Source organism: Stylophora pistillata, chromosome 10 (assembly GCF_964205215.1).
Source record: "Stylophora pistillata chromosome 10, jaStyPist1.2, whole genome shotgun sequence".
NCBI lineage: Eukaryota > Metazoa > Cnidaria > Anthozoa > Scleractinia > Pocilloporidae > Stylophora > Stylophora pistillata.
Window position 1 is genome coordinate 20,650,327 of NC_142528.1, and position 19,007 is coordinate 20,669,333.

General features: G+C 38.7%; 1 protein-coding gene and 1 long non-coding RNA gene across 4 annotated transcripts; one reads left to right on the forward strand and one right to left on the reverse strand.

The window, feature by feature from the left end:
- Positions 1–41: 41 nt before the first annotated feature.
- LOC111337788 (angiopoietin-related protein 7) lies at positions 42–18,431 on the reverse strand. Of its 3 annotated transcripts, none has more exons than XM_088737072.1 (6): positions 18,303–18,431; positions 16,743–16,874; positions 5,515–5,545; positions 5,059–5,257; positions 2,437–2,563; positions 42–1,913 (listed from the first exon to the last, which is right to left on the reverse strand). In XM_088737072.1, the coding sequence occupies exons 2-6, from the start codon at positions 16,858–16,860 to the stop codon at positions 1,291–1,293; spliced, it is 1,098 nt and encodes a 365-aa protein (XP_088593198.1). In that variant the 5' UTR covers positions 16,861–16,874; positions 18,303–18,431; the 3' UTR covers positions 42–1,290. The 3 variants fall into 3 exon arrangements, with proteins under 3 accessions (XP_088593198.1, XP_088593199.1, XP_088593200.1); XM_088737073.1 differs by lacking the exon at positions 18,303–18,431 and adding an exon at positions 17,509–17,622; XM_088737074.1 differs by lacking the exons at positions 16,743–16,874; positions 18,303–18,431 and adding an exon at positions 11,200–11,464 and having other exon boundaries at positions 45–1,913.
- LOC148722172 (uncharacterized) lies at positions 6,894–8,281 on the forward strand. Its single transcript, XR_015992817.1, has 2 exons — positions 6,894–6,944; positions 7,682–8,281. It is a non-coding gene; the product is annotated as an uncharacterized LOC148722172 (long non-coding RNA).
- Positions 18,432–19,007: the final 576 nt, after the last annotated feature.

Consider the following 19,007-nt stretch of genomic DNA (forward strand, 5'->3'; position numbering starts at 1 on the left):
CGGTCACGCAAGGTAAACTTCACGCATATGCGGACGATCATCAGTTGTACTCTTCTGATGTCGACCCAGTAGCTCTAGAGAACTGTATTTGTCGGGAAGTGAGAGTTGCAAATAAGTGGTATCGCAGCAATGGAATGATTGTAAATGAGTCAAAACACCAGGCTATAGTCTTGGGAAAAACAGGCCACTCTTCTCTTTCCATTAAAAGATTCTTTGGATATATTTGGAATAACTATTGACAATAGGTTGCGTTTTGATAATTATATATCAACTATTTGTAAGAAGATAAATGGCCAGTTCAATGTAATGCTAAGATCTCGTAAACTTATCTCTAAAGATACTCTACTAAGATTGTATAAGGCTTTTATTATGCCACATTTTAACTATTGTTCGTCTGTATGGTACTTTTGTGGTGCGCGTAGTACTGAGAAGATAGATACTTTAAACAAGCGAATTCTTAGGTTTATCTTGCAGGATTATAATTCTCCATATGACTCTCTCCTTAGCAAAGTTAACTACAAATCTCTGTATAAAAGACGCCTTCAGACTTTCTTAATCATATTGTACAAGAGCTTGTTTTTTACCTGCCACCCAGGCTATCTAAGGAAAATGTTTAGTTTCCGGTCTGTATCCTATAGTCTACGCGGAAATTATATTTTGTCTCTACCGTCAACAAAAACTACTACTTATGGTCTTCACTCCTTTTATGATATGGCTTCAAAACTATGGAACTCTCTTCCGGACTCTTTTGGAACGTCTGACTTTTCTGATTTCAAGCGCAAGATTCTACAGTATGACTCTTTTTCATAGTTAAATTTTAGAATGTTACAATTTTACATTTTACATTTTAGTAGTATTTAGAATTATACTTGTAACTCGAAAATACTAGCTTATCGTTTAGCTACTCCAAATTCGAGGTTAAATAAAGTATATGTATGTATGTATTGATCAAACAATCCTTCATGTGCAATATTGACATGGCGTCACCGCAGGTAAGGAGCATTGTAGAGTCGTTCCACCTCCGCGTAACTGTCAACTTGAATTCGCCTAAACATGTTGGTAGGATTCATCATTTTTCAAGTTTGGCATCTTGCTTCAAGGAAACAAGGTGAATGGTTAGTAAGGTGAGTCTTAACATTTCAGAACCGTCCATGGTAGATGGCTTCGTTTCAGATTGAAGCTATAGCTATCTCTATCGGTCCCTGGATAATGTAGCCGAAAAGGGAAATTGTCTTTTTTACAAATTTGTTTCGTTTAATCAAAGAAAGAAATATCCATGTCAACGACTTGTTATTTCATAGGACGGATCTTCATCTCAGTATAGTTGATTGAAGTGTCGTGAAATTTCCACTCATCCCACTGTGGCGGATTAGAATTCAAATTAGCGCGACCACAGTTGTTGAGCCACCAGCCAGACAGGCTGCTAACAATGGCACAGTTTGCCAGATCATTGCCGTCATTGTCTCTGTCACCAGTTGAAAATTGCATTCCGTCTTCTACAAAAGCGTTGTTAGTGTCACCATGAATTGCGTTACCAATTGTCCCTGTCACGTACTTCCCAACGCTTAGGCGGTAATTATCGCTTGAGCCAGATATTGAAAAGTTCCCATAAACAGCGTAACCCTGAGCGCCTGTGCTTGCCTTCAGCTCTATTCGCAGCTGCACAGGGCTTTTTGTTAGGCGTGACAAGTCTTGATTTCCAATCCAGAATGAACCAAACAGAGATCCAAAGCCTGCTTCATAATCCGACCAGTTCTTAGAGAATAACACGCCAAATGGACTGTTACGTCTCTGCACAATAAGCCATCCTCCACCATCCGTAGTTTGATCGCAGTAAACTTGATTATCCGGAGCTACTCGCTGAACACCAGTCGATTTTACACCAAGGTCATGCAATTCCTTACAGTTGCGGGCTGTGAAATGTAATCACAGTTATGTCGATAAGGTAGCTAGGAAGGGTAACACCATAAAGCCAGCTGGAAGTGACCAGCGAGAAAAAAGCTAAGTCGAAGGCTTGACGCTCTTTAAGTTTTGCTTCACGCTTCGATTACTTATTGGTTTTTGCTTGCATGTCTTGCATGTAAATTGTCAAATACGGAATTTTGAGCAAATCGGCTTTGTTGAAAACTGTTATTTCTTCGAGGTAGTTTTAAAATTCGAACTTTTCACTACGCCTTCCGTTTTGATTGATCGAAAGGTCTTCTGGGTTTTCCTTTACCAGTTTGTTAGGCGGGATACTTGTCAAAGTTTAGGAGCAATAATGTTGATTTGTGTGAATGGCTGACAACTCTAGGAGGCCAAATGAAATGCTTTTCATATCTTCGCAGTAAAAAACTACTTACCAACATTGCCGTAAAATGTTGGAGAGACTAATTGCTACTTTGCTATCTGTTTGTCGTTTTTGGCAATAGGTAACACTAAAAGTAGATAACATACCTTTCAGCCTTTCACATTGTTTACCGCGAAACAAGTTTGTGCACTGACAGTAAAACATGTCTCCGCGACACGTGTCCAAGCATGTCCCACCATTATAACAGGAGTACTTTGCACACCCTAGAGACCTCTGTGGAGAAATAATATAGTTGAGTATGGGAAACTGCCAGCATGTTCTTCATTTTCTGTCAAATGAAATGACAATTAATTTTGATGCTCACTGTTCTAGCAAAGTTCTATAAAAGGATAAAGGCTGATAGTTCGAAAGAAACTGTTTGGGGCTGCGTCGGTGGGAGTAACGAAATAATTTGGATATCTCAACAAAGTTGAAATGGTAAATTGGCCACCGTAACGATTACAAAAGCTGACGTTTCGAGCGTTAGCCCTTCGCCGGACAACTCGGAGCGATTAGAGGAAATGTGAGTTGTGTGTGCTTTTAAAGGCAGAAAATGGAGCTACGTTATTGGTGGGAACATGGCAACGAGACAAATATGAATAAATTAGTGGAATGAAAAGCGTTCGTTGATCCCTGTGGGATTTAGACTGCCGGTTTGAAAGATGAGCTTTTGTTCAAGATTTTTACGGCTTTCCGTGCTACCTAAGTGCAAGGAAAGACCACAGATTGCCATATGTTGCTTATAATGATTAGGTAAATTAAAATGTCTAGCGACTGGTTTCGATGTGTCCTTGTCATTCCTTTCCACGTCTCGAAGGTGTTCTCGGAATCGGTCACCTAGTCTTCTGCCTGTTTCGCCGAGGTATATCTTTTTGCAATAAGTGCAAGTTATGCAATAGATTACATTGGCAGAGGTGCACGTGAAGTGATCGGTGATCTTAATGGATCGTTTAGGTCCCGATATTTTATCAGTGTTGTGAACGAAAGGACACGTTTTGCATCGTGTACGAGCGCATTTAAAAGTGCCTGGTTGGTCATTAGTCTGAAAAGAACTTCTGACCAAAAAATTGCCTATGTTTTTGTCGAGTTTGAATGAAATGAGCGGAGGCTGAGAAAAGATAGTGCTTGTCTCTGGATCGTTTTGAAGTAATTTAAAGTTTTTAAGAATGATGGATTTAACTGAGTGGTTGTGAGGGTGAAACGTGAGAGTGAATGGAATGCGGTCGGAATCTTCCTTATGCGACGTTTGTAGTGCTGAATGTCGATCAATAAGTTGAGCGCGGTGGTAACTCGCTTGAATGACAGAGACAGGGTTACCACGTTTATCGAAGAACTGGCACATTGACTCTGATTTGTGGTGAAAATCAGAGTCATCACTACATAAACGACGAAGTCTTAGAAACTGAGAAAAAGGAATGGATGCGAAGACGAATATAACAAGTAATTATGCAAGTCTGTAGGTTTCTAATACACACTAGTGCATAAGCCGTTACCTTCAGTTGAAACTGTGATGTCTAAAAAGGATAAAGAATTGTCAGAAATTTCCCAAGTATATTTCAGAGCCGGGTGAAAAGAATTGATTGCGGTTATGAATTGAGTGAGCTCCTCTCTGGTAGAGGAGGTAGTGCCGATACAGTCGTCGATGTAGCGACCGTAGAGTTCAGGTTTGGACCCGTTGTATTGGCTGAAAAATTGATGTTCGACAAAACCTACAAAAAGATTGGCATAGCTAGGTCCCATTTTGGTGCCCATGGCTACACCATTGGTTTGTTTGAAGAGGTTGTTTCCGAATGAAAAACAATTGAATGTGAGAACTAGTGCGGCTAAGCGTAGTAGTGTTTCAGATTTAGGTTCCTTAACAGTACGTTGATCAAAAAACGTTGATATAGGCAATTTTTTGGTCAGAAGTTCTTTTCAGACTAATGACCAACCAGGCACTTTTAAATGCGCTCGTACACGATGCAAAACGTGTCCTTTCGTTCACAACACTGATAAAATATCAGGACCTAAACGATCCATTAAGATCACCGATCACTTCACGTGCACCTCTGCCAATGTAATCTATTGCATAACTTGCACTTATTGTAAAAAGATATACCTCGGCGAAACAGGCAGAAGACTAGGTGACCGATTTCGAGAACACCTTCGAGACGTGGAAAGGAATGACAAGGACACATCGAAACCAGTCGCTAGACATTTTAATTTACCTAATCATTATAAGCAACATATGGCAATCTGTGGTCTTTCCTTGCACTTAGGTAGCACGGAAAGCCGTAAAAATCTTGAACAAAAGCTCATCTTTCAAACCGGCAGTCTAAATCCCACAGGGATCAACGAACGCTTTTCATTCCACTAATTTATTCATATTTGTCTCGTTGCCATGTTCCCACCAATAACGTAGCTCCATTTTCTGCCTTTAAAAGCACACAACCCACAAATCCTCTATTCGCTCCGACGAAGGGCTAACGCTCGAAACGTCAGCGTTTGTAATCGTTACGGTGGCCAATTTACCATTTCAACTTTGTTGATATATCCAAATTATTCTATAAAATGAAATATCATTAAGCTCTACTCTTTCTGAGAGCCCTATGGCATTATAAATAATAGTTTGTAACTGCGGATATTGCTGTAATATTAATTTTTTTCTTTCGACGGAACGGTAATTCCTTTAAAAAACCCCCTTAGGAAGTAAACTTGCAAAATCGAACTCAAACAGTTAATTAAATTACCTTTTTTGCTCGTGAAAATCCATAATATTGCACACCCTCTTTGACCCTAAAGGCCTGTGGCTTGCTTTCTTTGGTTTGTGAGCTGATTTCACAAGTGTGTTGCTGTGTGTGATTCACTTCATACTGGTAATTGAACGACTTACAGCCATCGCGACTCAAACACCACCTGCCGCAGTCGATCTCATCATTTACTTGGTGCCTAATTATTCAGAAATGTAAAAAAAAGTAGATAACTGATATTCGTGTAGTCATGAAGTAAAATAAAGTTCTTTGGAAAACATTTCCGTTCAAGGATTGAAGGATCTGATTTCCGGCGATAGTCACACACACACACACACACACACACACACACACACACACACACACACACACACACACACACACACACACACACATACACACACGTGCACGTACGCACGTTTATTGCTACCTTATGACTTTTATTCATTTACTTACGTATCCATTTTGTAGCCTGTCAGAGCTCTATCTGTTAAGAGGTAAAGAAAAGTAACATAAGAAAAGGAGTAAGTTGAGATTATTTGAAAAGGTTTTGAATGTGTCCCCTTTCTGCTTACTTACTCGTTGATACATATCGTCAACAAAGAGGAAGGAAGGGAACGGGAGGGAAACAAAAAGAAGGGACCGTAATGCAAAAAAAAAAGAGAGGCAAAAATGATGCTCCACTTGTGTGGGGCTCCTATGAGTTAACAGGACCTCCGGCTGGTGAACTGTTGGTAGGTAATGTAGTCATGACGAGCTTTGCGCACCAAAAAAATTTATGCAAATTAGGCTAAGCCGGATTTGAGTTCCGCCTGGCAATTATTAACTGTAAGAGAAGATCTCAGTTCGCGCCCACAGCACGTTCAAGGTGTTGCGGATGAAGTTTCTGTAATTACTTTTTGGCACTTTTCGGCGTCAAAATTGCATAGTTTGGGTAACCCAAAACCCTTAAGCTGACCTTTCTTGTCATAACACGAATGTTTTCCAGAAAGGGACACGCGGTAATGTCGCTGTCTCTCGTGTGCTGGCATTTTTCCAGGTAAAACCCTCGCGTGGAATCAACTCATGTTTAATTTAACGCTCCTTTTAAGCGCACAATGTAAGCCAAAGCAATTTTATAGTTAAACGTAAAGATCAGAATATTTTCTTCTAAGGATGATAAATGATCGACGCTGAACTAAATTATACGTTGAAGAAAATGCAAAACGGCATAACATGTAAAAGAGGAAATTTGGAAAAATACGAAGTTACGGAAACCATGAAAATCCTCGATTTTTAAGAAAGGAAATTTTTATAATTCCAAGCTAAGTAAGCTTTTCTAGTGTTTCATTCTTTAAGGCTTTGTGTAGAGCGGGGCCTTTGTTTTATAAACCGTAAAACTTAGTGACAAGTCGAAAGGGCTCGCTCTTGGTTATGATACCATAGAGTAGAGGGACACCACGGTGATCTTCCAGGTGTTTGATCATCGTCGCCGCTCGTGGTGTACTTCGCTACTTAGGTGTACGAGATCGACGTTCTTCCTCTCTTTAATTCTGACAGCTGTGTGAAAGACCTGATCCTTACAATAAAAAACGGTCGATTGTGCTTTTTCAGTGGCGGCTTTAACGCTCGTCCATATTCAGCGCTTATCCTAAACATGCATGGCATCTCTAGCTATCTACAAGACACGCTGCGATGTATTATTCGTCCATGTTCAACACAACAACTGCGCTAGTGAGATAGAGAATCGAAAGATCACATTGTTGCGCTCGAAGAAGTGCGCTAAGTTTGCCAAGTTCTACAATGGACAACAGATCGTTCGGCCTCCCGCAAGAATAAGGACAAGGTCTATCAGTTACGTGGAATTGTAAAAAGTTTTAATTCGTCCGTGCATCGAAAGGCCGATGGTATGTAATTTTGCTCTTTTCCGTTCTTCACACACTCGAATAGCTGTTAAAATTAAATTTAATCGCGGGTTGTGCAGTCAAAATATCACGTCGCCCAACATGGTTTTAGTTAAACAAGTGTCTTCTGAGGCGCTTCCACCAAAATAATTTAGAAGGGAACAACAGCGCTAACCGATTTAATATCTTCTCAAGAACATGTCAAAGTCTATTAAAACGCAGAAATTAAAAATAGTAAGAATTGGTGGTTCATGTTAAAAATCATTAAAGAACAGTTCTCAGTTTGGCTCGATAGTGCTGTCACTTTGCACTAGTTGTTCATAGTGACTTACTCATTACTTTCAGTATTTGTTCGAGCTTTTCTTCGACGAAAAAGGGGACATACAAGAAATCGCAATTCACCTCTAAAACAAAAATAAGCTCTCCCAATTGGACACCAGATATGACTGCGTAGTAATAATTGCGTAGTACGCGAAGTTGCAGTGTGACAAAAATGAGTGAGGAAAATAATTCTAAGTGCTGTACAGCGCGGTTTTTAACATAGATAAATGACCTGCTTGTCTTAGATATTTATGATAATATAGGAAGGTCCCCAAGGAATACTAATAACCCGGCGTGTAATTTTGTGATTGACAAAACCTGATAACTCAGGTTTATGTTTGAAAGGGCAAATCATTTAGTACATTTCACTCCAGAAGTAAATAATCTCTTAACTTTCGTAATTATTATTTTGGTTTCAGGCAAATGGTGTCGAGTTGAAAGATACTAAGTTCCTGAAACATACATCCAAGCTTTGTTAGCAGGCATGCCGAATGCTTTTATAAACGTGCGAGGGTAAAAATACATTTGCGGCCCCCTGTGTGGAGAGAAAAATCCAAAGTTTTTTATTACAGGGATGGTAGAGTGAATGATGTTATTTCTGGTCTGAGTCATCAAAGTTCTGTACCATTAGAGTTAAGAAAAGCTATCGGGGGAATATGGAGGTTGCTGCAAGTAGTAGCTGTTAAACTCTCAACAAGCTTTACAGGCGGCCAATTAAAGAGCATGGGGCAAGAAATCAAGCACGATTCTCACCCAGTAAACTAAAATGGTTGTTGGAAACTGAGATGGACGAGCAACCAGCGAATTTGAAGTAATCTGGTGGCCTGATCTTTTCTCAGGCACTAAAAATGGGAAACTGACCTTGCGATTTTATGTTCCTAAAGTGATACTTTGATTTCAATGATGTGTAGTACACAGTCTAGTTGACTTGTTCGTCATGTTTCCATAAATTTAGTAGCTGTTTCTTGGCAGTTTTTGTAAGTTTGTTTTAAAAAACGATAAAATGTGTTTTGCATTTAGAGGAACAAACTTGTCTGTAGAAGGCTAAGATTAAACCCTGAATACAGCAAAATGACCCTGTAATATTAATGCAATTCATGTCTAGCTGGGCGCACTATACTCTGATGCCCTTCATTCTGTTGTAACCAAATTCAGAGGAAAAAAAAACACCTGGAGAAACTCTTAGAGGGATAATATCTGTGGACTTTCACCATTTCTATGGTCATCAGGAATGACAGAATAAAGCAGTAACTGTTCACAAAGTCTTAATTCACTTAACTGAAAGAATAATGAGTTGGAGGGAACTATAGATCATTTTTTTCCAAGCATCTCTAATAATTCATGATGGAAATAATAATAACAATGATAACAATAATGATAATAATAATAATAATAATAATAATGATAAAAATATTTACAATAGTTAGAAAAATAATGTTCATTATCCTGATGGTTATAATTCCTATGATTACTTCCATTAATCTAATCATTATTTTTATCATTCATATTACTATCATGATTATTTCAATGTTTATCTATGAACAAAATAGTGTTATTGTTAGTCTAGCTGAATGAGTATCCAAGTGATTGAAACTGGGGCAAAAACAAATTAAGAAAAGACAGAAAAACCCCAAAAACTGTTCAGGACTGCAATTCTTGAGTTGGCTCATTGTGAAAGGTTTTGGGACTTCATTAAGCTAGTGCTGTTTGTAGTGGGCCCTGTGTCAAAGAGAGAAGAGTAGCAGCTGAATTAATAATAATAATACTAAGGACAATGATAGCATTGATTGACCAAAGTCACCCTATGACTAATAACAGATGATATATGACAAACAGCATAAGCAACACACTTTTCAAAACAAAAAGAGCAAGCTAAAATTGCCATCAGATAAAAATAACTGTCCCTAAAAGACTGACAGCATAGAGCTGAAAAAATAATAGGGACTGGTTCTGCCATCAGATAACAACAGTCCATAGACTGACCACCCAAGAGAAACAGAACAAATCGGTGGTTCTGCCATCAGATAACAACAGCCCATAATGGACTGACTACCCAAGAGAAACAGATCCACCTGTTAGTTCTGCCATCAGATAACAACAGTCCATGGACTAACTACCCAATAGAAACAGAACTAGGCAGGTGGTTTTGAATCAGAAAACAACTATTTAAGACCTCTGTACAATGTGTCTTAGAAAATCTTCTGCATTCTAACAATCTATTGAAAAGACAAACTATCAGAAACACTTGAATTTCTATTTGGGGGGAGGGGGGAGGAATTAAATGAAAATCTACTTGCCTCAGCATGCCATCCTCATTGAGCAGCCTATTTCAATTTGAAAATGATGATCACAATCATAAAGATAATGATAATGATAACAATAACAAATCATTATTATTATCATTTATATTACTATTATGATTATTTCAATGTTTATCTATGAACAAAATGGTGTTATTGTTAGTCTAGCTGAATGAGTCTCCAAGTAATTGAAACTGAGACAAAATAATCTCAAGAAAAGCCAGGAAAACCCCAAAAACTGTTCAGGAGTGCAATTCTTGAGTTGGCTCATTGTGAAAGGTTTTGGGACTTCATTAAGCTAGTGCTGTCTGTAGTGGGCCCTGTGGCAAAGAGAGAAGAGTAGCAGCTGAATTAACAATTATAATAATAATGAAGACAATGATAGCATTGATTGACCAAAGTGCCTCCGACTAATAACAGATGATACGTGACAAACAGCATAAGCAAAACATTTTTCAAAACAAAAAGAGCAAGCTAAAACTGCCATCAGATAAAAATAACTGTCCATAAAACACTGACTGTATAGAGCTGAAAAAATAGGGACTGGTTCTGCCATCAGATAACAACAGTCCATAGACTGACCACCCAAGAGAAACAGAACAGATTGGTGGTTCTGCCATCAGATAACAACAGCCCATAATGGACTGACTACCCAAGAGAAACAGATCCACCTGTTAGTTCTGCCATCAGATAACAACAGTCCATGGACTAACTACCCAAGAGAAACAGAACTAGGCAGGTGGTTTTGAATCAGAAAACAACTACTTAAGACAAGCCCTCTGTACAATGTGTCTTAGAAAATCTTCTGCATTCTAACAATCTATTGAAGAGAAAAACTATCAGAAACACTTGAATTTCTACTTGGGGGGAGGGGGGTAAATAAATGAAAATCTACTTGCCTCAGCATGCCATCCTCATTGAGCAGCCTATTTCATTTTGAAAATGATTCAATAACAATCATAAAGATAATGATAACAATAACAAAATCATTAATAATAACGATAATTATAATAATCATAACAATAACTACAATGACAAAGTCCGTATTAGTCTGGCCTCTACCTTGCAAAAAATACAGCCCACCAACTGAAGCTGAATTCTTTAAAGGCATTGTATTGCAATTGGTCATTGAGGCACTCAAGCCACCTCACCACGACAAGGTACGAACATTGAGGTGGAAAAAAGGGTCTGTAAAATTGACTCCATGCTGATTCGAGATGAGAAATCTGTGTTCGAAGCTTCTTCAGTTCCCCTCCAAGGGAATTTACTCTAGCTGATCTTTCGGTAAGTTAGGAAGCGAGCTCTTCGGAGTCGTGACTGAGTTTGGCGCCAAAAGATAAATTTTTCGCGCCTTCGGGCTCAAAGTCTAGCGTGGCGGAGTTCACCAGATTTACGATAGTCATAAATCCCGCAGATTTAATAAGTTCGTCGGGGATTGTTTATTACGAAGAAGATAGACCAGCTATTAGACAGAACGTGAACACAACGTGAACGACGTCGGGAATCCTGGCTAACCCCACTACTCTGAACGATGAGTTGGCCGGCTGAAGTTCCCGTGTCGCCACACTTTGGATTTCGTCGGGAAATATCTTAAATACATCGCATATGAAATATTTACGCAAAGGAACGTCACATACCTCTTTCAAAAGTAGATACCAATGCTTGCAAGGGTCAAGTGTGGCACTTGTAATCCTGCAAAGACTCTGCGTGGTTAAGTTAGCCGGTGGAAAGCCGCACGTCGAAAATCCGACTGCCTCTATGACTTCATTTCGAATGGTTTCGAAATCGAAAACATGATGCTTTTCGACATTTCGACATGAAAAATCTCGTCGAGGTTTAATATTATAATATTGGTAAGAATTTAACCAGGATACGAGGCCAAGTCGTGCGACCGCCACAGGTTTTGTGCCTAAACAATAACATCGTGTACTACGATCGCAAAGCGTGAACACTGATCGATCCACCAAGTGACGCAATACTGGAAATTCGATACGGTTGTTATTAAGGTCGTACGGCACATGAAAATTGCGATATCTTTTGTTACTGTTTTATGGCAAACCAAGCGAAAGAATCATACCTAAATAATCGAAAGAAAGGCTTTTCGAATACGGCGCCTCGCCGGTATTGCCTCTTCTGTGAAAAGGAAGGATCTTTGAAAGGCTACGTGATTAAAAATGTCGTTATAAGGAAACAGGCAGAAACAGAGAAAACGCAGTATTTTATGACCATTACACGCACAACAAACTTCAATTCATTTCATGATTTTGATTTTCATCGCCAACAGATGACCCCGCGTTAACTCGCACGCAATCGCGTATCTCTCGTGGATTCGTGGGCGCTAATCTATATAATTACATTGTGGTGTAATTAATGTGATGACATCCACCCAACGCCTTCTTCCCCAAACCTCGGCATCAGTTTACGATGCCTGCTGAGAATTTTTTTCTTGAGCAAAGCTCGTCATGATTCAGCCTCGTGTTTTGTCGCACCTGTAATATCACTAATCGCATTTAATGATTAAAAATCTGTTGGATTTTGTTAAAAACAGACCTTCGAACTCTATACTAAACGAAACTGTTGCACCAAACCATGGGGGTAGCTCCTCAAAATTTTGTCTGGGGGGCTACAGCCTCCCTCCTCCCCCCCCCCCCCCCCATCCTCGAAACGCTAAACACACGGATGGAATACGAACTTGGAATTGCTAACAGTTAATATGAGCGAAATGGCATGATTGTAAATCCAGACAAGCATCAGGCAATGGTGATTGGTGCGAATAGTGAGTAGGAATTTTATTTTCCTGTCAAGAATTCAATTGAATTATTGGGCGTAACTATCGACAAGGATTTTAGCTTGAATTGTCACACCTCACAGATGTGTGAAAAGGGTTAATAAACAATTTGGTGTTCTTAAGAGATTTAAAAACATTACCAGTAATGTAATGCTGCGTTTATATAAAGCTTTTATTCTACCACACTTTCAACATTGCTCTCTTGGCATTTTTCTGGCAATAGAAATTGTGATAAACTAGATTCTTTGAACAAACGTATTTTACGATTTATTTTGAAAGATCCACTGGCTAGTTATGATGATCTGTTAAAGAAAGCAAAGATAGCATCCTTATATACTGGAAGACTTTACAAAACTCTAATGGTAGTTTTCAAGAGCTTATTTGTTTCTATGTATCCTGGATATCTAAAAGAACTTTTTGTTCTTCGTACTTCCAGTCTTGGGTGCATCCGATATCAAACAGCAAAAACTTGGAATTCGCTACCTGATGAGTGTGGTCATTTTCGACCATACGAAACAGATGAATAAAGGCTGATAGTTTCGAAAGAAACTGTTTGGGGCTGCGTCGGCGGGGGTAACGAAATAATTTGGATATATCAACAAAGTTGAAATGGTAAATTGGCCACCGTAACGATTACAAAAGTTGACGTTTCAAGCGTTAGCCCTTCGTCGCAGGGCTGTCGTAATAAAACGATGAACTACCTCTGAAGTCTTGAACCAGTTTGTTATAATTATGTATGTATGTATGTATGTATGTATGTATGTATGTATAATGTATGTATGTATGTATGTATGTATGTATGTATGTATGTATGATGTATGATGTATGTACGTATGTATGTATGTATCCTCTTGCTCCGTTGCCTATGTTTTGTGACGAACCTTGTATGGATGGTCGGAGGGCAAGTACAACCAATGATAGCTGTCATTCCCTTCAATAATCATTATAATAACTATAAAATTAATAATATTTTTAATGATGATGATCATAACGTTTATAGTATTAGTAGTAATAACAACAATGATGATATTAATAACTATAATGATACTGATGATGACAACGGTACCGATAATGATGATAACGATAGTCAAGTGATACAGTCTTCATGTTGATAATGAGCATGAAAGCGATTGTAATGATGATATAAGAAAATTGGCACTAATGATAATCTGTCCCTTCACGAAGACTGCGCCGTTCCGACTTCAACATCTTCTGTCCATAATAGCGAAAGTTGACAGCTCGAGCCTTGAAGAACAGTGAGCAACCTCCAACAATTCATCACTGATAGATCTCATCTTTGTGAATAACAGTCATCGCATTGTTAACTGTGGTGTGATTCATTTGGCTCTGAGTGATCATTCCCTTGTGTTTTGCACGTTAAAAGCAGGTGTGCCCAAGGCTCCTCCGCGTGTTATTGAATACCGTTCATATAAACATTATGAAAAAGGACGCTTCCTTTGGGACCTTAGAACAACAGACTGGTCCCATGTTTACAACGCAGATGATGTCAATAATGCTGTAAATACCTGGTGTACAATCTACACCAGCATAGCTGACCAACACGCTCCGTTAAAATTCAAAGAGTTAAAGGCCTAAACACCCCGTGGATGACGCCCGAGCTTTTAATGCAAGACCGAGATCGTTTCCATAAGAAAGCACTGAATTAAAATTCTGCTGCTGCTTGGTTCATATATCGTAAACTCAGGAACCAAACAAACGAAGAAGTTAAAAATGCCAAGTCTAACTATTTCCAAGAATGTATCAACAATAGTGCTGGTCCCTGGAAAACCTTAAATGAAATCACAAACCCTGAAAATAAACCTGGGTGTGGTCCTACGTGTATCTCATCTGGCGAAGGTTTACACAACAATCCTATTTTTAATTGCTAATGTCCTTAAGGATTATTTTACATCTATCGGGACACACCTAGCTAATGTAATAAGAGATCGATGCATCACCCATAAGTCCCCTTCCCGGGTAACCCCATCATCATCCGTCTCCAGCTTCTCCGATGTAAATCCAAGCTTCGTGCGGAAATACCTAAGCTCCCTTAAAACGAAAAGGGCAATTGGCCTCGATAAGATCAGCGCCCGCCTCCTCAAAAATTCTGCTACTGTCATCACACATGTGTCTTACCTTTTTGTTGAATAAATCGCTTTCTTCTACTATTTTTCCGGCGATATGGAAAAAGGGAAAGGTGGTTCCAATTTTAAATCTGGTGACCGAACCAGCGCAAGTAATTTCAGACCAATTACAATCTTACAAGTTCTAAGCAAGATCCTCGAGAAAGCTGTTCACTGTCAGCTGTATACCTTCCTCAAGGAGAACAACCTTTTGACCCCTGAACAGTTTGGGTTTCGCCCAAACCTCTCAACTGAGGTGCCCCTTGCTCATCTGACTGAGAACATCCTGCATAACATGGACGATGGCTTTATTATGGGCGCTGTGTTCCTTGACCTTAGCAAGGCATTTGAAACGGTCGACCATCAGATTTTACTAAAGAAACTGCATTGCTTAGGTCTTAATACTACTTCAATAGATTGGTTTAGTCCTATCTCTCTGATCGTGAACAAGTCACCTCAATCAGAAACTGTCTGTCGTTTCCGAGATCAGTCACAGTCGGGGTGCCTCAAGGAAGCATACTTGGACCACTCCTGTTCATTATATACGTTAATGATCTACCTCGGTGTCTCCAGCATTGTAAGATCATTCTTTACGCTGATGATACGTTAATTTATTATTCTGCCATATCAACTCAGGACGTGCAGACCTCTTTAATCAAGGACCTCGAATCTGCTTCGCTTTGGCTTCAGTAAAATCTCCTTACTCTTAACAGTTCTAAGTCAAGGTTTCTCCCATTTGGGAGTAAACGCCGTCTGAAGTCGTTAAATACTGTCGCTATCCGTATCAACGATAGTCCGCTCGAAGAAGCTAGCTCCGTCAAATACTTAGGTGTAATACTGAGTGAAGATCTATCCTGGGGTGATCACGTTAAAAATATCATGAACAAAACAAACCAGCGACTTGGACTTGTCAGAAGAATCAAGCATTTTTTACCATTACACGCTCGGTTGACACTTTATCACTCTCTGATACTTCCTATTTTTGACTACGGTGACATCATTTGGGGTGACAAAAACAATGCTACGTTAATGAACGATCTTCAAATCCAACAAAACAAGGCAGCTAAAATCATTCTTGATAAAGCCAAATATTCTTCTGCAACAGATGCTCTTGAGATCTTAAAATGGAAGCGTTTAGATCAAAGACGACACATGCACTGATGCGTTTTTATTTTTAGATGCTCAAATAATATCAGTGATTTTGATTTTAATTTTAAGCATAACACTACCTTTCATAATTATAATACCCGCCAGAGCAACAAACTGCATCTTCCAGCTCCCAAAAAAAACTGGGGAAAACAAAAACTTACATACCAGGCTTCAAACGATTTCAATAATCTTATCCAGAAATTCAGGGAACTAAATCAATTCTATTGTTTAAAAAGAAAGTGCAGTTTTTGTCGTAGTAGTTTGTCAATTTTCAATTTTTACCTTTTTCATAATAATCCTTAAATTGTAATGTAACAATCTCATCTTTTTATCTTTGCTCTTGAACCGTCTGTAATTTGTTCTTTTATTTTACTTTTTATCTTATTTTTACAGGGCCGTTCTGAAAACCACTTTTATGAGAACGTACTCTGTCTAAAGATTATTAAAATTATAGAACTCCGGTTTAGTGTGATAACCTCAACTTTCACGCCTTGAAGGGACAACGATTTTCGAATAGGAAAATGATTCTACAGTTCGCAAAGCAGATGAATTAAGCCTATTTTGATCAATATTGTTGTTATTATCATGATTACTGACATTAGTGACAGCTATCTTGAACTCCGACTATCTATATCAGGTTTATTACAGAGTGCGACAAGTGTTGTCAAAGTGCGACTGCTCATATGCTTTAATAAAAAGCGCGCCGATGATCTGCCATTACAAAGTGCGACAGCCTTTTAATTACCAGCTGCGAAAAGTGTTATTACAAACTGCGACAATTTTATTAGTAAGCGTGACGGTTATTAAAACTGTGACAGAACATCCTGTGCGCTGAAATGAGTAATGTCGATAATCCTGTAAGAGGACGACTTTTTTGATGAACTATTTTATTTCTTCCCTTTAATACTGGTATCGATTTTTCATTAGAAGTGGAAATTGTATATCTAACAATAAGGAAAAAAAGGCCTTGAAAGCCCATTCACCTCGGCCGACGAACGTTTCGTGCAATTCAAAGTTAACATTTTTCGCTAGCACTACAGCGACCTAAGATTATTCATATCATTTTTGATAACATATCGCAAATTCCGAATACATGGCAATGAGGAAGAAGTATCCTTACCTTTTTCTGATGCTTGAAACATTCCTGTCCTCATGCAATGGCTCCTTAACACCTCAAACTCCGCAACAGAGAAGTAAAATGCGTGTAGCGATCCAAGAAAGATAAATTCTATATGCATGTCACGAACTGAACCTGAGGAGAGATTAGGACACTTGGGTTACTAAGTAATAGTAATTCCCACCCTTTTATTGACATCTACACGAACACTAGCTATAAAACAGGATCCTAGTTTCGTCTCAATGAAAGATTCCTTCATGAGATATGTTTTATACGAAACATGAACAGTGACAACTGACAGAACAGGGTGAAGTCGCACCAGGTCAGGGAGCCGGGGAATTTTGGGGAGTAAAGAAAACGATTAACAATCAATGGCGCCAAACAATCGGCCACTTCACGGCAAGTGAAGATGAATTCTTACGAGAATGCACCAAACAGTCATATCCTGAGAGAGAGAAAATCATCTGCATGCGGCCAGGTCAGTAATACCCTGCTGGCAGAGGCGTTAATTTGTTAACTTCCCCTACGGTTCACGTAAAAATAAAGTCTCATTATTTTATTTTTACGTCAGGGATCGTAGGAGAAGTTAACAAATAAACGCCTCTGCCAGCAGGGTAGGTCAGTAAATGAAAACGCTACAGACGCTAATCAAAATACGCAAATGGATTTGAATACAGATATCAGTCCGACATTTGTCACAGAAGCATCTGAGCACGTATGAGAGGATTTGATCCGTAGCCTTCCAACTGAGTTACAGAGAATTCTTTACTTTATTTGGCTGTGTATAACTTTCGTATATGAACCTAAGGTAAGATCCGCTTCCTGAATGTCCAGGGTGCCGTGTGTGTAGATGGATTTTCCCGAGCTCGGTCACGGAATAAAGAACAATGTAAAATATCAGGACTTTGTTCAGTCTCAAAGAATGAATGATATATTCAACAGAGTGACCTACGGTTAACTTCTTTGCGATAGAATTTTTATTTTGTGAATCAAAACACATGATGTGGGTTCTCTTCTGTTTATTTACAAGCCAAAATAAAAATTGGAATAAAACAAGGATAAGGAAAGAATTTCCCATGATCGATAGATCTATCATTCGAACGTCCAAAGAATGATGATGAAACCCAGACACATGAAATTTATCAATTGTGAGTTTGATAGAATAGCCACGCTAAACGAAAGGAAATGCTCCCCTTATGATATCTCAGTAAACGGAGCTCGACTGAGTCTTTCGTACATGGTCTTTTATTGCTGTCAAATGATAAAGCGTGGAAATGAAAAATTATCAAAACATCTCCTATTGATGACAGTTTATTCAGCTGCATTGACTATTTATTTCACGTTAATTTTTCCCACTATACGACAAAGCTTTGTAAAACCTTACCAGTCCTCAGAAACTGAATTTCCCAGATGTAACTCTATGCTGTTAGAGCTGGTTAATTATCATACCTTCCTAGAGGAGCGAAGGGATTTTACCGATGGGCTTCCAATAGTAGGATTTTACCTTTTTTCATAATTAAAATTAAATTCTTACGCGATCTGACAAACAGAATAACTACCTACCCCTCTTACAGCGGGTGCTGCTTGAAGTCTTTTTCAGATTACAATATTCCTGGCCCTTTTCCCTTATTGCCTTTTTCCGAAAGACAATAAAATGTTAACGTATGTTAAGCCCCGAGTTTTTTTAGTTGGCAGATGCGCAGGCTTTGTGTTGACTGTTCTTGCGGAAGCCGACGAACTTTTGAAAGGTGTCAAGTTAAGGGATAGGTGGCAGGTGAAGGGCAAGAGTTGAAGCGAAAACTTTCTCTTTCCATTTACAACTAAAACACTCAGAAAGATTATTAACATGTAAAGATTTCTATATCAATGTGAACGCTTACTTTTGAAAAATATTTTATGACCAGAGACTCATGGACGTCATCTTAAATAAACCAAACAGCGGAAAGAAACTAATTATAACTGTGTGAAAATTAAGAATCGCTTCATCTCATGATAGAAATCTTTCATTTAACGACTTGGTTATTTTTTCTCTGGTATTTTTATTTTCAACTAATGTGATATCAGGAGAATATTAATTTCTCTTGATCATATGCACGTATGTATGTATTTTTTTTGATAAGAAGCCGCGAATATTAAACGTAATTTGTTAGAGGAAATCTACAACAGGATAAATCGACTCAGTCACTAAAATGTATTTTGCCAATTGAGAGCTTGAAATTTTGATAAGTGATCTGAATTTATGTGTTTCGAGATAAAAGGCGGAACGAT

Coding starts and splice junctions, on each gene's coding strand:
- LOC111337788 (XM_088737072.1), bottom strand. CDS start 16,860: ATGCATATAGAATTTATCTTTCTTGGATCGCTACACGCATTTTACTTC. Junction 5,546..16,742: donor GTTTCAAGCATCAGAAAAAG/GTAAGGATACTT, acceptor ACCTCTTAACAG/ATAGAGCTCTGACAGGCTAC. Junction 1,914..2,436: donor ACAATGTGAAAGGCTGAAAG/GTATGTTATCTA, acceptor TACATTTCACAG/CCCGCAACTGTAAGGAATTG.